The 18,389-nt window shown below is 40.4% G+C and overlaps 1 protein-coding gene across 7 annotated transcripts in view; it reads left to right on the top strand.

Moving 5' to 3' along the window:
* PECAM1 (platelet and endothelial cell adhesion molecule 1) overlaps positions 1-16,461 on the top strand; it is a 31,885-nt gene extending 15,424 nt beyond the window's left edge. Inside the window, exons 10-15 of one of the 7 annotated variants that reach the window (XM_072351803.1) lie at positions 669-696; positions 1,152-1,222; positions 1,871-1,927; positions 3,338-3,406; positions 6,066-6,122; positions 14,934-16,455. In XM_072351803.1, coding sequence (XP_072207904.1) covers positions 669-696; positions 1,152-1,222; positions 1,871-1,927; positions 3,338-3,406; positions 6,066-6,122; positions 14,934-14,953 — 302 coding nt within the window. In that variant the 3' untranslated portion in view covers positions 14,954-16,455. Of the gene's footprint in view, positions 1-668; positions 697-1,151; positions 1,223-1,870; positions 1,928-3,337; positions 3,407-6,065; positions 6,123-14,933 lie in introns of all 7 variants that reach the window. The other 6 variants (XM_072351809.1, XM_072351805.1, XM_072351806.1 and 3 more) reach the window with 6 other exon arrangements.
* Positions 16,462-18,389: the final 1,928 nt, after the last annotated feature.

Below are 18,389 nucleotides of genomic sequence, written 5' to 3'. Positions count from 1 at the left end.
GAGCAAAGAACCTATAGGGGTGAGGCTTCAGGAGATGACTAAATATGATTTTAAGACCTAAAAATTCACTTTAAATATGGGTGGCCCAAATTAGACTGTAGGTGTGATGGTTTTTCAGGTATTTTAGGCAGAATGGGATAACATCTCACTAAAGGTTCTGGAAGCTATGGTGATTTGATTCAGACTCCCAGCTTAGGGTAGGTGGCATCATTCTCTAGTCCTCATAAGGCAAAGTTGAGATTATTAGACTTCTTTTCCCCATATGTGAATATGGTTTCACTTAGGCGTTTGTCTTTTATCATTAAGATATTCCTTCAGATCTTGTTCTTTCAGAAAGTAAAGAAATGTAATTTTAAATGAACATCCTATGATATGCAATACTTCGCAAAATTTTTAGGGAAAAATGGAGTCTCTGGATGTCCCAGACAGTTTAAGTCGGCCAGGCTGAAATGTTGGATTTTAGAGCTTAGCTTCTCTGCAAAAGAGACAGTTAAGTTAGCTGTATTATAAACAGGATGTAGGATGCTACATAATTCATTCTGTGATCGCTGAGAGAAGTTACTCTGACTTTGGCAGATAATAACTATATTTTTGTTTTTATTTCTATTTTTAAATTGTTATACTCATGCTATGTATTAATAGATATTTTATTCTTTCTTTTTGTCAAGCTAAAGGACCATCCATGGAGATGTCTCGGTAAGATAGCTTGCTTTTTGGTCACGGTGAAGTATTTCTGTTTTAAAGGCTGGAGGCCTTCCACCACATGTATACGGCTTATTACTGCACACACCTGCAAACAATGGATGGTTGTGCTTTGCATACCACCTGCTAACACAACAACAGGATGAGGAAATAGTCTGGAAATAGTCTAAAAATAGAAAAAGGCCAGCTAGGAGACCTATGTTTGAATGGATGGAGATTTGGAATTAAAATTTTTGAAGTCTTAAAGAAGAGTAATGCAAGGGTGTCTGCTTTTGACCTTAAGGTTCGCTTGTGCTTTTTGTAAAGACAGAAGCAAATTTTCCATTAGTTTCAGTAGTTAAGAAAGTGTGGTAGTCAGCGTAGACAATTAGTGATCATCGCATGTCATCGTGTTGTTTTTATTGACTGTTTTGGATAATTACATGAGCTTTTATTCATTTGCTTTTCAGATCTGCCTTGGCTACAAACTCAACAAGTGAAAAACTGTCAAGACAGCATAATGATGGAGACTACTATTCTGGTAGGATATTTTGTTGTCAGACTGTGAGTGAGTGGGCATAAATAAATATTTATTTAAAGTTTTGGACTTGCATGGCTGTAGTTTGGACAGAGCACCATTTCTTGAGCACCCAGAAGATTACTAATAATATTCTGCTAAGTGTCTGCTATCATTTTGTCTTTGCATGGCTTTTATGAGCATATCTTATACAAACACTGGTTACAAATCTGCTTAGGCACATCTATCAGGGAACTATTACAGATGGAAAGCTATGGCAGAAAGAGAATTATTTTCTCGTTTTTGAGAAGTTTTACGTAGCTGCAAGAAAATGAGTTCAGTAAGGAAATATGAGTTGTGGAGTTGTGGTTCCAGAGTCTGACCACAAAATAGCGATGTTAAATTATCATTACTGGTCACTTTCCAGGATCTCAGTTAGGGTGAGTTAGAGCACCTGCTATGAGCAGGGTTAACCCTTGAGATTTTTCAGCTGATCATTTAAAAAGCCATACTCTTCCCACCCGTGTTACATGACTGTCTTTTACATGTGAATCTAAAAGTAAAATTTCTCATGTAAATAAACATGACAAGAGGAACTGCAGTTGTGTAACTCGTTCATTTGATTGGATAGAACAAATATTTGTTGGCTCAAATTTTGCTTGAATATTTTAGGATCAGGTTACATTGAAGATGGTGAAAATCACATGAAGTCAACAGATGAAAATAAAGGTAATTTCATACTTGAAGAACAGATTTTAGAATTATTTTATAATTGAAAGTTGTAGTGTTTCCCTATGGCAGCAATCGAGATTTGTTAAATTTAGTCTCTCCTCTTTCTCTCTGATAGCAGAGAAGACTCTTTTCTTTGCCAAACGTATTTGTTTCTCCTTATGCACAAAATGACAATGACCAGCTAGGCTATTGCAGATCTTTCCCCAGATACAGAAGCCTTTTATTCATATGCTTTTAAATATAGCACTATCTATATTGCATTGGTGTGGCAATAGCTTTTCCTTCATCAAATGAGAGAAAGGAGCTTGTGGTCAGTGTGTGGAACTTAGCCCATTGTGGCTTGAGTAGGTCAGATTCAAGCTAGAGACACTCACAAGCAAAAAAAACCCAAACCAAGGCACCTGAAATGTAGGAACTGTAGGCTGTATTGATCCACCAGGACCCTTGCTGTTGTCATTTCAAACTTTCCATCCTAACACGTTTTGTTTTGTTTTGCTTTTATTATTATTATTTTTTTATTTTTTTTTTTCCCCCTTATTCTATCACCATGCTGTTGGAAGGCTCTGAAATTTTGCCATTCTAATTTTTCTGTTCCAAAAAAAATGTTCAATTCTATATGACTCCTGTCTGGATTACTGCAAAGGGCCTTCCCAGCTTCTGCAGAAATCCACTAGAAATCTTCTATACCTCAAGGAAAAGAGAGCAGAGAAAAGCAGTTGTTTCTTCTCTCTTTTGTATCTGGCAACCCAGTAGACTCAGCCGGGAAAAACAGCAAATCAACTGTCTAATCATTGCCTGACCTTTTGTAGGCATCGTGGCAGAGGAGCATGCTGAGGTGGTGGATGCATTGCCATTGTAGATGTCTATGGAGAGTTTAAACAGCAGCATGAGGGAAAGTGCTGAAATTGCTTATTGGCAAGTCAGAAATTGAGAGTATGAGGGGTGATGTGAAGGGCTTAAGTAACACTTAAACATGAGAAAAACAGGATAGGAAGTGTCATGCCACAGCAGTCATGACAAAGGAGGATACTGTAATGGCAGGGAGAGAAGGACATCTAGCTGCAGCAGGAACAGGAGAAAATCTCAGTCAGTTTCCTGCTTCATTTGTGTTGTGATGCTTTTGAAAGTGTTAAGTGGGAAATAAGAGGTTAGGTGCAATTCTTACATCACTGGTTCAGAAATCTGGTTTGATTTGGTCTTCTGCCTCTCAGCTAGAAATTAGCCTTAGGATTGAGTAAGACTTGCAGTTTTTTGCACTCACATCTGCCATAAGTAGGGCCTGATCCTGCACCTAACAAAGTAAATGAGGATGTGTCCGTTAATTTCAGTGGCAGCAGGATCAGGCCCACAGCTCAAGTGAAGCATGCAGTGCTACAAAGAAACATCTTCTTGGTATTTTTGGGGCAGGACCTGACCTTGAGAGTGCTGAGGTGGAGTACACTGAAGTTGAAGTGTCAACGCTTGATCCTCATAGAGGTAAATAAGTTGTCTGGCCTCTACTGTTATGGTTTGGGAGTAACTCTGTGTTTGTTGCTACTCCCTGACGCTGGTCTGACATTGACATCTGTTAAAGTAAGAGCAGGTTGTGTTTTGTGTGCATGACAGCTTTGTGCCAATAGTGCTCCTTAATCTAGATGATGCTGTGCCAACCATGCTCTTGTTCATTGCAACCCTTCTTCCTCAAGGATTCTCTCATTTAGTTGCCCATCCCATTCACGTGAGGTCTATGCAGAACTGAGCTCCCAGCTGGAGCTGTGGCTCTGAGAACAGTGCAGCCTACTGTGAGTCCTCATGTTAAAGAGTCCAAAATTTATTGAAGGCTGTTTGAGTTTAGCCACAGAATAGGTTAATTATGAGAACAGAAATATGAAGAACTGCTTCTGTTTATAAGGGAACTGATGGAAGAGTACAAGCTGCAATGCTCTTGTGATAGAGAAGGGAGAAAGAAGGTGGATTTAGTCTCAGTCTGGAGTGAGCTTGAGACCACCCTAGATTTTGGGGCACATCAGAGAAATGAGCATATTGATGCCCAGATAATTTTGGCCTCTGTCTCTTGCAGTAGTTCCATGATAACAAGGAAGAGAACTCATAACATGAGTCTAAGGAATGTATCTCTGCAGCCATAAAGGATAAATATCCAGTCTATTCTCAACACCCAAATGCACATTTGAATCACTCGTTGTCATCTGAAAAACTGCAATATTGTTGTACCTTTGCTCTGAAAAGCAGCAGCAGAATCATATTCTGTTCTTTGAGAAGAATGCTGCAATAAATATGGCAGTATGTTGGCCATGGCCTTTGGGTCACCTGGAATAATTGAACAACATCTCAGAACACGTTTGTAGAAGAATGTCTATTTTGTCTTTGACAGTAAAGGAATACAACATTTTAAGGCAGTGGTTTATGGAGACTGTGGGATGGACCAATTGTATTTAAAAATATACATAAAAATAGACAAAATGATTCAGATCTTTTGTTATTAACATGAGCAAACACAAAGGCTAATGCTAAAGCATGGACAGGAAATATCCATAAAGTAAGAAGGGGAAAACTACTAACCATGGGTAACAACATGTTCCTTCATTTTTTTTCTTTTGTAGCTGGTTAGTCATCAGTAGGGTGGGAACAAAATGTCAAATGATGCCAGTCATTTCTCCCAGCACATAATTTCAGCACTGAGACAACTTCTGGAAGATCAGCAAAGAAAATAACATGGGCAGTGGCATTATGTCAAAATGTAATGAAATGGATTGAAAAGAAAAGAAAAAAAGCAAGCTGAGGAAATACCTCCCACCATGTCTTCCACAGAGACAACGGGAGAAGGTTTAGGATTGTAGTCTGCTCAAGAAAGTTCACTCCAAGCAAAAGGAGATGACTTGCATTAAAATTCGGGAAAGATTTCTTCTTGCTAAACTGGAAATTGTATTGATAATATAAGCAATTGTCCCGAAGCAGCTGATGTGCACTTCATGATCTCCAGACTATTTTGCAAAGGAAGTTCATGCCAAAGCAGCAAGCATGAAAGCTTTGATTTGGCTCTCAGTTAAGTGCCTACTCCTACTATTGTTGAAATTAATAGGCATTTTCCAGCTCAACTCTGTTGCAGTAGGTCCCAGCATTTAAAGGGCGCTTAATAGAATTAACAACAATTAGTTTAGCTTTAGAAAATTAGTATGTGATGCCAGAAACACTGAAGTTCTTCGGAACAATGCAGAGCAGCAACTGTTCTGTTCTTCAGTCTGTCTGCGGATCAGTATGTCTGAATTCTTTATATGTTTCTATAGCTGTTGTGCAGGATCTGGTATCCAGAAATTTGTTTTCTCTTTCCAGTTTCCAGAAAACGAGGATCAGCCGTTGTATCTATGTATTTTTTAAGTTAGAAAAACCTAACTTTTTGTTTTAGTGATGATGCAGAGACATTGGAAGTGATACTTCAGAGGTTTTCAATGAGACTTTGTTCAACCAAAATTAGTCAGTGTTCTTAAAGTGCCTTGAGGTCCTCAAACAGCAAGCTCATAAGCCCTGCCTGCATGGGACTTTATGTCAACTGATGAAAGTCAATTTCTATATTCATCATTCAAGAGCATTTTACTTTATTATTCACATAGAACCATGCAAGAAATCAAGGAAATTGTTCTAATTTCCTAGTTGCCAGAACAGTGTTTATACTGGCTGTAGAGAATCTGACTTGTTCAGCTTTCAATCCTTTGGCCAAGGCTCTGCCTTTCCTCACTGGAGTAACTGTCTGTAGTTAAGTTGTTTGGTATCACATTCGAATTGTTCGGTAGGAAAAAGAGGAAGAGATTTTTGCTTTCCAGCTCATGCAAATGTAGAAGTTTACCAGGCTTTTTGTAACCCCAGCAGCCTGAAAAATGGATGGCCAAGGCTAACATTGCATTTAAATCCCAGTGCTGCAGACATTCAACTTCTGTCTGCATTTGTTAAATTCTTCTCAGAACTTTATAGTGTGGGTTTGGGGGAGGGGGATTTTGTACAGAATCCACAAGGTTAATTTCTGCTTATGTAACTACTTCCTCTGGAGGTAAAACAGTGTGTTCTGTTTGTTTAAGGAGCTTTTCATAAGGCAAACACAAAAAAAGAAAAGAAATTGATTCTGTGCCAATACATTTTCCAGCTCCTGTACAGAAGGGGACTGAAACAGTTTATAGTGAAATCAGAAAAGCTAATAATGGTAAGTAAGCTAGTGAAAAATTAAACATATAAAGGAAGTGTTTGTATAGAGATTAGGGTTAAATTTGTGACTGAGTAGTTTGGGAGAAATGCTGTAAAGTCTGATCCAAGTCACACTGAAACACCCCAAATAGTAACGAAGGAATCGCAGGTGTTGATAAACCGTGTGACACATTCATGTTCTCATACAAACCAATGATACTCAATGCAGTGAGATTAATATTTGTAACATCTGCTTCATCAGCCCATTAACACTGCGTTAACTGAGCAATTTGGCTCATGTCAGGGTGTGGGTTTGGAGCTGAACATACCCTGCGAGGGATTAGGGTCTTATGTTGTGATTCAAATCCATCTCAAACTGCAAATGTTTTAAGCATGATAAAAAATGTCTCAGATTGTATCTCCTGGCCCTTCTGCCCAACTCTTATTTACTGTGGCAAAGATTTCAGGCATTGTATTGCAGATGGGCATTAGCAGCACCCTATCAATTATGATCTATAAATGTTCTGGCAGCAATGAGTTCAGATGCAATTAGTGAAAATGGATTCTTAATAGTTTGTCCAAGACTACATCAGAAAAGATTTCTTCTTTTCTCTTTGTCTAGACTTAGATATATTAGGGCTATGAATTGTTCAATTTTTTCTTGCCATCCATATTATCCACTGGTTTTGTTGTGTGGCATGTTTAAATGTTGATCTTTGTGGCTTTGTTTGCTGTGTATCTATTTTATAAGGCATTTACCACCCTCCTCCAACGCAGTATTATGTTTCTAAGGAACTGTTCATTTGAGGGTCTCCAAGTACTTTACAAAACATTACTGGCTTTTCCCTTGTGATGCCTTTTAAGTCAATTTTATCTTTATTTTACAGCTGAATAAACAGTGATATTAGTCACTTGTTTAAGGCAGTGCACTCAGATAGTGACCACACTGGGAACTGAATTTCAGAATCCCAAACTCCCGGCTTGGTGCTGAGCCTGAGTTGTAGTCATTTTCCAGTGGAAAGCAGATCATCCTTTACACCAAAGAACAGGCCAAGGCACTTAATGCAGGATTGCCTGGCAGCATCAAGAGGAGAAAACAGCTGATTTCAGACCCAGGTGCACTAATGGTCTGGAGAGTTTTCCATTGAGTGTAGGTAGGACCTGTAATGAGCTGCAGGAGCTGATTGCATTGCCCCTCCCTTGCTTTGTGCTCAGGTATGAAGCTGAATATCATGTCTTCCACCATTCCTATTTTTGACAAAACAAGATGTTTTATACTGGAAAGGATGCTTTATGAGTTGCTGTGTAAACTCAAATGATGGCACAGCAGAGCTGTAATTGGAAGCACTTAATAACAACTGTAACTGTTGTAAGGTGCAGTAAAATGAGATCTGATTGGCAGACTGGTCTAAACTAGCCAAATAACATGCAAACACCCCTTAATTTTGCTCTCCACCTGCTCCTTTATGCACAAAGTTCTACAGTTTCAGTTATTCTTGGAAACGTAGTAACAGTTTATTGTTTTAATCACGTCTGTTTTTCCTGACTGATGCACAGGAAAAGTGTTTGAAATAGATAAGCAGTGCATCACATGGCTGTAGCTTTGTTTCAGTCTGCTGAAAGGTAACATTTATTTTGATTTTTGATCAAATTTGGTTGGAAAGTAGCAAAGTAAGAATGCTGTGGGGGAAATAAATTGTCATAAGTACTTTAATGTGTTAATACAAGTGTATTAGTGGCTAATTCTGAAAGATACAAAATATTGCACCAGGTGGTTTGCTTCATAACCTTCATTAGTTTCAGCTGTTCTTTGAGGTTTAGGGGCAAATGCCTGGCAGTACAGTCTGCTTCGGGATGTTAATGGTTCAGGCAAACTTGACCTCTGGGGAAATAACATGAACTGGGGAACTGCTGTCAGCTGTGCTGTTTGACAGCAGAACATCTAAGATCTGCAAATACTTTCTTATTATTGTTTGTAGGTTACTTCTGTAGCTTCAGTTCATTAAGATACAATGGAGTGTTTCAGAAGCAATTTGGTCATCTGACCTTTCCCAAGCACCAAGTCTTTTGTGATGTGTTGAGCATTTGCCATTATTCTTTTTGTTTTTCCAGTATCAAGTATGTTATCTCCTGTTACTATCATTTCAGTGTCTGAATCATACGATGACAATACTTCCTATCCTCTCTACTGCACTGCTTTCCTCATTCTGAGTGCCAGGCATGAGGAGATGCTACTTGAAAGATGGAGAAGAATCTGAGAAACAAACTATCAAATGCACGTTCAGAATCTCAGATATGCATAGGGTTAACTTAACTCCAATAACAGTCAGAAAAGCAAGTTTGTTGTAGCATTAAATTCTAATCAGGAGTATTTTGACCTGAAAGTCAAAGAATTGTGCAGTTTGTGAATGTCAGTTTCCTTAGGTGGATGCTAGATTTCCTTTGAAATAATGAGAGGTGTAGGGAGGATGCTTTTCATAGTAGTTTTGACTTTGGAAGCAACTCAGGCAGATGAAGTTGCCTTGGGACTGTTGATGAAAGGTTAGTTTAAGTAGAACTTTTTCTAGAGCAATAGGCTGCACACGTAGTATTTTACAGAAAATACCAAAAGCTTCAAGCCTCAGCTTTAAATCAAATCCTATACCCAAGTGGCAATGTGGGGAATGCTCACAATTAGTTCTAGTCAGGTCAGTAACACTTTGGCCTAAGAGTCCTTTGCATCTATCAGGATAAGCCAATTTCCTTAAAATGCCGCTTTCTCTGGTTGCCCTGTGAGAAGGTCAAAGCATATTGGGAGTCTGGGGAATATCCAACCCAGTCCCGGAGCCGTTGCCTTTTGTTCAGAACTGAGATTGTCTGAGACATAAGAAAAACAGACAGTTGTCTAAGTCAACAGACTGCCGAGAGTGATAAAATGACTGTGGCCCTGCTGCCTGCTTTGCCTGTGCTTGAGTCCCAGCAGACTCGGCTGGCAGCTGATGCTGTTCCTGAAGGAGGGGACAGGATGTGTCAGACGCTCAGCTCGGCTGGGAGAGTGGAGGCTCTTTAGATGCATGATTTACTTCCATGGCATTTTTCATCTTCCCAAGAGGCAGTAGGGGCAGGAAGTCCACGCAGTTCTGTACTGGTTCTTTTCCTCAGCTTTGCCCCTTCCCTTAGCACTGGTCCCAGTTCTTGGGGCAGCACAGCTCTCAGCACCTTGCTGAGAAGATGGGCCCACCCTTTTTGACAGATCTGTTCTGGATTAATCATATTCTTGCTCCATGAGTGAACTCTGCCTTTGTTCTGCATCAGATCCAAAGCTCACAAAAGCCAGCGATAGTCTGTGTGATCTTCGTGTACATGGATCACAGAACTCACAGCGGCTTATTGCAAGATAACTGCTCTCTGTTCACAGCTTCTCATCAGGAAAGTGGAAATCTAGTGAACAAAATGTGGACCCTGCCTTTATGCTGCTAAGTCTGGAAGAAAGAATTGATCACTTATATGCAACTGCAGGAAATTCTAAAAATCCTATTGCCACCAACAAAGTACCGTGGAAAAATAACTATATCCCAGTGGAAAGAGACATGAGAAATTTCCATTGCTCAGAGTGCTTTGGAACAAGCCATTAGAAATCAGTTCCAGCAATCAGGAAATCTGCTAAAATTCTTTCCTGCTACTGAGGCTCAAGCATAATACCTTTCTGTTCAGCTAGAAGTTCCCACTGAATGCCTTTTCCAGCACAGAGAAAAGTCCATGGGTGGGAGGATTCATGATGTTATTCAGAAGTCAGGCGTTATGAGCACCTGCTGGTTAGATGCAGTCTGAGATCGTGCAAGTAGACTTTCCTTTCTCCAAAATAGAACTGTGTTTCTTTAGGTTTCAAGACATGCTCTAGACCAAAGCCTCCATCTGAGACATTGATTCCATAGCCAAGTGCTAACTACACCTTCAGCCAAAAATTAGGCAAAGCCAGATGGTTTCAGTAAGACAAAAATTTGCAGGGAGCTTCTGACCTTACTTGAACCTAAAAAGCAAAGCACAATTGTGCACATGCTTCTGTGTAAGATCTATTCCCAAACTGCCTGCCAAGGTTCTGTGTTAGAAGTTAGCGCTCCAGTGAAAGACTTGGCAGAATGTAGCATGTGATTGCTGTTCGGCTTCTTCTGTTTATATTCTATCACTGTAGTTCTCAACAGTGCTGGAGATGGGTTTGAGATAGACTGTAAATTGCAACTGCTTAGGGCTATCATCTCTTTTCCATAGCATTTAGCAACAAAGGGGAGCAGATGGAGGGTGACAATGTCTTAGACTTCTGCTGTTAAAGTGCCCTTTCTAAAAATGTACTATTTGAACTTTAAAATGTTCAAGTAAAATGCTCTTTGTATTTTTAACAGGAATGAAAAAAATAAGGTTGTGAAAAGGTTGGTATAGAAAAGAATCAACATGAACGTTGTGTCCCCATTAGAGGATGCACACCGACATACCTGATCAGTACTCTGTAGAAATGGCACTCTAGCATCCAGAGGACATCTGTGACTTTCTCCTAGTAGAGATATGGTCATTAGCTAGAAAATCACACTACTTTGAATCTAGGTGACAGGTTACAAGTCGAGCTATCTGTTATTGTGACCTAGTAGCTTTGGAGTAGCAAACATCCCGTTGTTTGAAGTTTGGAATTTACACAAAATTCCTCATTTCCTCCTTCCTGCAGGCACAATGCATTGTCACAGAGGCCTAAACTGCAACTCATTAATACCTTGCTTCATAAATCATTAGCAGTTTTGTTCACTTCTGGCTGCTTGCAGGGCACAAAAAACAAAAATCTTGTATGTGTTTCTCACATTAAGTTTTTATTTCTGATCAAACTGACTGAAAATGTAGGGATTGGTTTTATACCACATGCACACGTGTACATTCTGTAATTCGGGTATATGGAAAAGTGAGATCTTTCCTAATATGTGAAAAGATGAGGTAAATAGAAATGGCCAGTCACCTGAACTTGTGCAGAAGGAAGTCACTTCCATTCACTGTCTAAGTGTTTCCTTCTGCGTTCATCCACCAGCATGGGATGACTTAATGGGCTGGTAGTGAAAACTGAAACCTAGGACATTTTGTAGGGAGGTATCTCAGAGTACAGAGATACATTGTGGTTATGCTGCTTGGAGAGGTGAGATCAGTACCATGTGTGCAGGAGCTCAGCTAAACTGCTAGGAGTTTTGTGAAGGTTATGTAGGCTGAGGAACAATACGTTCTATGGCTTTATAGGGTTAAAAAACCTTTGGAAAACAATATATTTTAAAAGATAAAGACTAAATGCCTTGAATGAGCTGTTCCTCAGCTTTCAAGAAATCTGATGCAGGGACATGCATTTCAGGAGTACTCCCATGAATGTAAGATAAGCTATCTAATCCAACCTCCAACCAGGCAGGCATGGTTTTATCCTCCCATCCACTTTGTGGCTTTGGAACTTAAAATGAAAAGAGAGAGAACCTCATAAATAAGAATCACAATAGCACAGTCTGCGTCAGCTTATGGCATCCATTTGAGTTTTGAAAGGCTCCATCAGTGCTCACATCCCTGTGGGATATAAGAGCAGCCCATTGTATTATTTACAGATGCTGGCAGAGCGCTGGAGGTCACAGGTTGCGTTACAGTAAACAGACGTATATTAACAGGTCAGTTGGGTTTATAGTATCATTGTCTCCCTTAGTTTAAAGGTTTGTTTTTATTCTTTGCTCTCCGTTTTCTAAAAATAGATGAAGCTGAATGCTCCCCTGGGTTATACCATGCATTCCTTGGAGAGTCACGCAGAAGAAAGTTTATTCCAGTCCTGCACAGCAGGAAAAATAGTCAAGTGGTTGTGACAGATATCTGGTGTCAGCTCAGGGAGGAGCATTTGTAAGGAATGTTGGAGAAAAGGCCTGAGCTTTATGAATATTTTGTGTTTTCTGTTCCTGTGGCCAAATCTGAGTGGGGAAAAAACCGTCCACAAAAGTATAATGAGTCTGCTTCAGTGAAAGTATGCTGAGTACCCAAATAATTTGCTTTCATCTTAATTGGGCTATTAAAACTTGCTGGCCTGGGCAGTCTGTGAAGTAACGTTAGATTCAAGGGGAAAAAGTGTCAGCTGAGGGCAGTGTTTTCTCTGTGTTGTCTGCACAGGCTCCTTTTAACAGCAGGAGAGCAAGAAACTCAGATTCTCTGTAAAATCATTCTCCTTTTCAGAAACACCCCCGAGAAGATTCAGCTTAGGATGCTTGCACATCTCATGGGAGTTTTCCTAGAAACAGCCTTCCTCAGCTGCCTCGAAACTGTCCCCTGTTTAGATATAGTGCTCATATACTTAATGTAGTAACTTTTTTGGTCTAATAGTGCTTTAGAAGACATGGCAAAAACAGATTCCACCAGCCTTTGAATTCTCCAGCTGAATCGCCTGCAGTAGGATTGAATAGACGTATTTCTTTATAGGGTTTCCAGGCAGCACAGATGAGTAGAGAAGAGGCAGGAAGCTACTAAGGGCCTTTACAGCATTATTTTGTTGTGACCGCTCTCCTTTGTAGCTCATTTTAACTTAATACATAATTCTGAGGCTTGGTCCAAATGAAGAATCATTGGTCCTACTCATGAAAAGGAAAATGCTCCTCATAAAGAGATCAAGTGGCTTAAACTTCCTCCCCAGCTGTTCGGGCTCTTCACAGCCAAATGAAGTATTTGGAAATGAAGTATTTGGATGAGGTGAAGTTGCTTTTGCTTTGCTCTCATTTTTGAGAGGAGGGAGGCCTTCAGGCACTAGCCTGGTCAGCCGGCATCTTAATCACATGAAATGCCAGATAAATTGCTTCATTACAGTGACGTGTCAAAAAACTTGCAGAATTTGACTCTCTAAGCAGTAATAGGTATTGCAGAAGGGTCACAAAAGGCACAACAGAGACAGCAGTGTTTTGCTACGAGCTGTGCTTTCAGAGACAGGAGGACATGCAGTGCTTTCCTTCAGTAATTATGGTGCAGACTCAACATCAGATCCTGCTGTCCCTCTCACTCTAAAGTCAACAATGCAAGTTCCACTCCTCTGATAAACTCTTACCTTGCTCAGTTCTGCACTGATCTTCCAGTAGTCACAGAAAATACAGAATAATACAGAACACAGAATAAGTGCAAGCCTTGCCCCCATCTCTTTGTCCCTATGTAGTTTCTGTCAAAATAATTCAGCATAGAACTTTAGGAACTTTGCTTTGAGCTCATACCTCAGCCACTAAGCACTGCTTACTAACACTAAGTGTTGTGTTACAGACTTGTTGCAAAGGCCAAACTGCAGTACAGGTTCTCACTGGTTCTGTAGCCCGGGGTAACTTGAACCTGAATGTCTTGGACTTCTAGGACATTCAGAAATGAGACCAAAGTTTTTGGGGCGGGGGTTACTTCCCTCTTTCTCCTCTGTTTCAAGAATTTGTATCTTAAATGCCATCCATAGGAAGTATTTGCAAAAGAAATGAATTACTTAGAGAGGAACTGGGAGGAGGTTTCCTTCCTGAAATCAGAGCTGGCAATCTTTCTGAGTTATTTAACGGTCCCAGTTTCTGAAAACATATTGAAGGAAATATCTTAACAATGAGATAGCCGCTTCGCCAAATACTAATTAGTATTGTGTCAGATTTACCTCACTGGTACATTCTGACTTCATATCTCCTCCTCCCCTATTGTGTCTTAAATGTGTTTATGTGTTTGTTTGTTTGTTCGATTCTGTCCTACAAGTATAAGAGGACTGGCAGCCCCAGTTAGAACATAACGTCCTTTTAGCCACCTATTTGTGCAGCCTGAGAACGCACCCTATGAGATAGAAACCTGTAAAACATAGATCTATTTGCAGTAAATAGTTTTCAGCTACTTTCTCATCTCACTCAAGCTATTCCCAATGCGTTTTGTAAAGAAACTGCTTCACGCTGCCAGCAGCTATGAAGGGGAACCTGACATATGTTTAAGTGTGCATGGTAACATGGCACAATAGCTCCAGACGGGAAATGAGAATGAAGGATGTGTCCATTTAAAATTAGGGGGGCATTTCAGGCAGTCAGGATATGAAAAACAAGGTGATACTCTGAAATAAACACTGCATTATAAACCAGGAATTCCTGCTTCTGACTCATGGGGCAAATCCTTTGGGGGTAAGGCCACAAAAGGAGTAAGGCGCCTCGGTGCTGACAGAATAAATCATTAATTTAGAGGCCACCACGTACTCTTAGCAGATATTTGTAGGAGGAAGACTTGCTTTGGCAACGGATGTCAGGAAAGACCTGATGGACAGAATTATTTCTGTCGTGTAATGTAAAAACTGTGAAATTTGGGATCTCCTTGAGCTTCCCCTTTGGTTAGGACTCCTCACCTGCACCCTGCCTCTTGTGGTTCTGGTTTCTGTGTTCTGAGCAGGTTGGCCTACTTGAAGCAATAGGAACGCTGTCAAAAAGCTTATCAATGCCTTGCTCTCTGTTCATACAGTCGAGCACTTTTTGGGAAAGCTTTTTTTCTTGTGAGGCTTTGGATGGGGACCTGATTGTGGTAAGTGGGCATCTGCAAGTAAAGGACTTTCAGACCATAAGAATCCAGGTTTTATCCGTAAATGCACCATTACAGATATTGCTGCTCAACAGTATTGCAGTTTAGTCTGTAATTGCTAATATTTAATGCTAATATTTCCCCAGGGATCTTTATCTATTAGTTTGTTGTACCATGCTCTGAGGAAGATGCTGTTACATTTAATGTTTTTGTATTAATCAAAAAATAACTGCAGAGGGCAGGAGCTGCTTATACTCATACCCTTTTTTTCTTTTTTTGGTCTTGTTGCCAACAGAGAATACAAGGGCGTCCTGATGCTACTTAGAACAGCCTTCTCAAAAATCATCTGGGAGAAGAAAACAAGCCAAGATGGAAGATGTTGCAACTGTTTCAAAAGCTCTGCAGCACTTATCAGTTTGCCAGGCTCTTTTCAAAGTTTATTTCCTCAGGGGGAACAATAGAGATGTTCCTAGCATGTATAATGGAAAAAATTACAAATAAAAATTCTCATAGGAAAGTGGCTCTGGAAACCACTGACCTGGGTTCCCATCTGTAATTTCTTCTGCTAATGCAATTTTGCTTTTCTAGCCCCTAATTTGACATATTCTGAGGAAATAAAGGGGAAAAACTACATCTGAGGAAGTATATTTCTGCAGTGCAGTGACTACTGTGATGCTAGTAGGATATAGAAATGTCTAAGCTTGCTTTAAACTATCTGACTTGGTTACCAGTAACAGAAGATAGCTCAGCACAGCCTGGCCAGCCATGCATGTTCTTTGGGATGATCTTGCATCTTGTGCTGAACTCCCTGTGCTGCAGCAGCTGGACTGCTACCAGTCTTGGAGCCAGCTAATTTATGGCTCATTTAGATGCTACACTACAATGAGAGCCTAACGAAAGAGCAAGACCTGGGCTCTCTAAAAACTTGAATAACTGTTAAGAGATTCAATACGTTATCAAGTGCTTCTGCCAGTAGAGGCACAAATATTCTTTATTCTTTGCTAAATTGCTTTTTCCTTCTGAAAGTTCTGATGCTTGTTGTTTAGTTCACTGTGATGATTCTTCAGGGAATGATTGCCAGTCACAGTTGTTTTGGAAGATGCAAAATGTAGATCTGGAGTCAGTGGACATGCTATACACAGGTCAGTGAGTTTGTACCTTGAAATTCTGTATGTCTAATGTTTATTCCTTTAAGAGAGATCTGAAGTTATATTTGTGCCCAGTTTGTCCAGTGTGGAGCTTCGTACCTGTCCCTTTTCTCTGCAGTATGATAAGCCACTGTCATGTGTCCAGTTCTGGACCTGGATCTAATCTCTCAAGTCTTTATTTATCTCAGATGCATTAGTTTAACAGCAAAACAAAAAGTACAATCCCTCAGCCTTTAACTAGCTGGTCTCTGACACTACAATTGTTCTCCTTTTCCTAGTGAAGATGAAATTACTGTAAGATCTGGGCCACAGGTAAGAAGGTTCTCACTTAGAAAATAGTGAAAGCGGGGGCATGGATTTGTACATACATATATAGTTACTGCTTTAAGCATTGCACCAAAGGTGCAAAACCAGCAAGAAATACAAAAACAAAGTTTTATATTCTCATTCCAAATGTTTAAATTTTCAAGCTCCAGCTACTGGCTAAAATCTCTAATTTATTGTTCCCTATGCAAATGCTATTGGTATCATAAACCTTTCACAATCACCTGACTTTATAGCACTCTTCTGTTGGCAGATATTCATCCTAGCATCTCACAAATGTCCGTACAAATCTACTACTATAGGGAACGTGAAAAGGTCTTTTAATAAAGAGAACTCTGAATTGAACTTTGCACTGGATCTTGAATGTTCGTATTATTGACCGTTTGCAAATGAATGTCTGTGAAGCTTTTCCTTAGTGATGAACCTCATAGATGGACTTCACAAATTTACATATAGAAGATGTCTCTGCAATAAGCAATTTGAGGCACTTAGATCTGTTGTCTTGAACTAGTTTAGCAGCAGGTAAATACATTAAGTGGGGTTAAAAGTGAGCATGGGAGAGTTCACATTTGTGTAAGTTGTGTGTTAAATTACAAAGGTAAGTAAGTGCCCAGCAAAGAAAAGCACTGCTTTCGAGGAAGTTTCAGAGCAGCATCTGTGCATGGCAGAGAAGCAGTGGGACAATTTATTCATTTCAGGTTGTTCCCTGACCAATCCTAACCTAATCCTAAACTGTATTGGGTTTAGCCTGTAACAAAAGTTCTTCATTAGCTCTCCTGAAATGTAGCTGTTCTATCAACTTCTGAGTGTTGCGAACTGCTCTGAGCACTTTTGTTTTGTCTTACAGAGACACCAAAATAATTTAAAGTGTGGGACATTAGATCAGCAGACATCTCCAGTGAGGACAAGGTCAGTCAGCCCATGAGGTAAATTACCACACAAGGCATCCAAACGTCCTGTTATGAGCATGTCTTCTGGATGCCAAATAAGCCTTTTTGTCTCATTAGAAGCATCTGGGTAGTAAGTCCAGAATCTGCTATTGAAAAAGATTAAAGCCCAGATTAGAGCTCAAATATTACATCATTGAAAAGCAACCAAAAAACCCTTCACATTTCTGCCTTGTAATCAAGTTGAGCTTAACAAATATACAAGGTGTGTTGCTAAATATTTACATCAGTTTGAGGCAGGAACAGGTGTGGGTTTGGAAAGTAGAGTAGAGGTGTGGTGACTCGAGGGTGGCAGGCGTTTGCTCTGCTGTGAGCACCAGATGGTTCTGTTGTTATTCCTGGGTGCACACAACGATGTGCAACCTCGTGCCCACCCCACTTAGATGGAGGCTGTGTTTGTGTGGTGGCATTCATACATTGACATTCATTGCACCTGCATGAACCAATCCGTATGCACAGTGGTGTTTCATGTGAGACTGCAAGAAAAGGAACCTTGCAGAACAGGGCCCGTCCGTGTTGGTGGTAACTGGAAGCTGCCTGTGCGAGAGGTGAGACTTTTGCTTCAGACTCTCCTTCCATCTTAAGAGGGTTTGTTCTGATTCATGAAGAGCAAGGACAGCTGCTTTCCACTTTGAACACCTGGGTACTGCTTTTTATGTTTGTCCCCGAGACTGAAAAAGTGATGATGATGGACCTTTCTTTATTGATACGTTTTGCAGTTTATTAATGTTTTCTGCTTATCAACATCAAGGGTACAGATGTGAGAATGTCTCAACATTTGCTTTTAAATCTGAAAGCCCAATCTAGCTGGGGTTTTTCCCAGCTCACTGTGGTTTTTATGCTAGTGAGTGCTTTCAGTGGGAATTCACATTAGCTGATAGAAATCCTTCTGACAGAAGAACTGAAGAAGGTTCTCAGGCTTTTGCAGCACGCCTTTCTGAGCAGCAGTACTGACAGGGCCACATCCTGCTGGAACTGAGCATCATTAGAAGACCTGCCCATCCTCTTGCTTTGCTCGATAATTTTGTAGTATTTCTGCTTTTGCAGAGCAGAGTCTTTGATCCAGAAATGCTTTGAATCATTGCCGCTGTTAATTTTTCCACTTCCAGCAAACTAACAGCTACTCGTTTTCTCGTCCGATGTAAGTGCATTTCTGCGTGACCTCCCGTGGGAAAAATGAGCTCAGATTCGTGCTGGGAGCTGCAGGGCCGGGCCGAGGGCTGCGGGCACGCCGTGCTGAGCCGGCCGGGGCTGACCCCTGCTGGGGGAACTCCTGCAGCTGCGGCCGTAAGGTCAAGGGAGCTTCTCGAGTTCGATTCCCACCGCCGTATG

This window comes from Excalfactoria chinensis, chromosome 17 (assembly GCF_039878825.1).
Source record: "Excalfactoria chinensis isolate bCotChi1 chromosome 17, bCotChi1.hap2, whole genome shotgun sequence".
Lineage (NCBI taxonomy): Eukaryota > Metazoa > Chordata > Aves > Galliformes > Phasianidae > Excalfactoria > Excalfactoria chinensis.
This window is presented reverse-complemented; position numbering and strand designations above follow the sequence as displayed.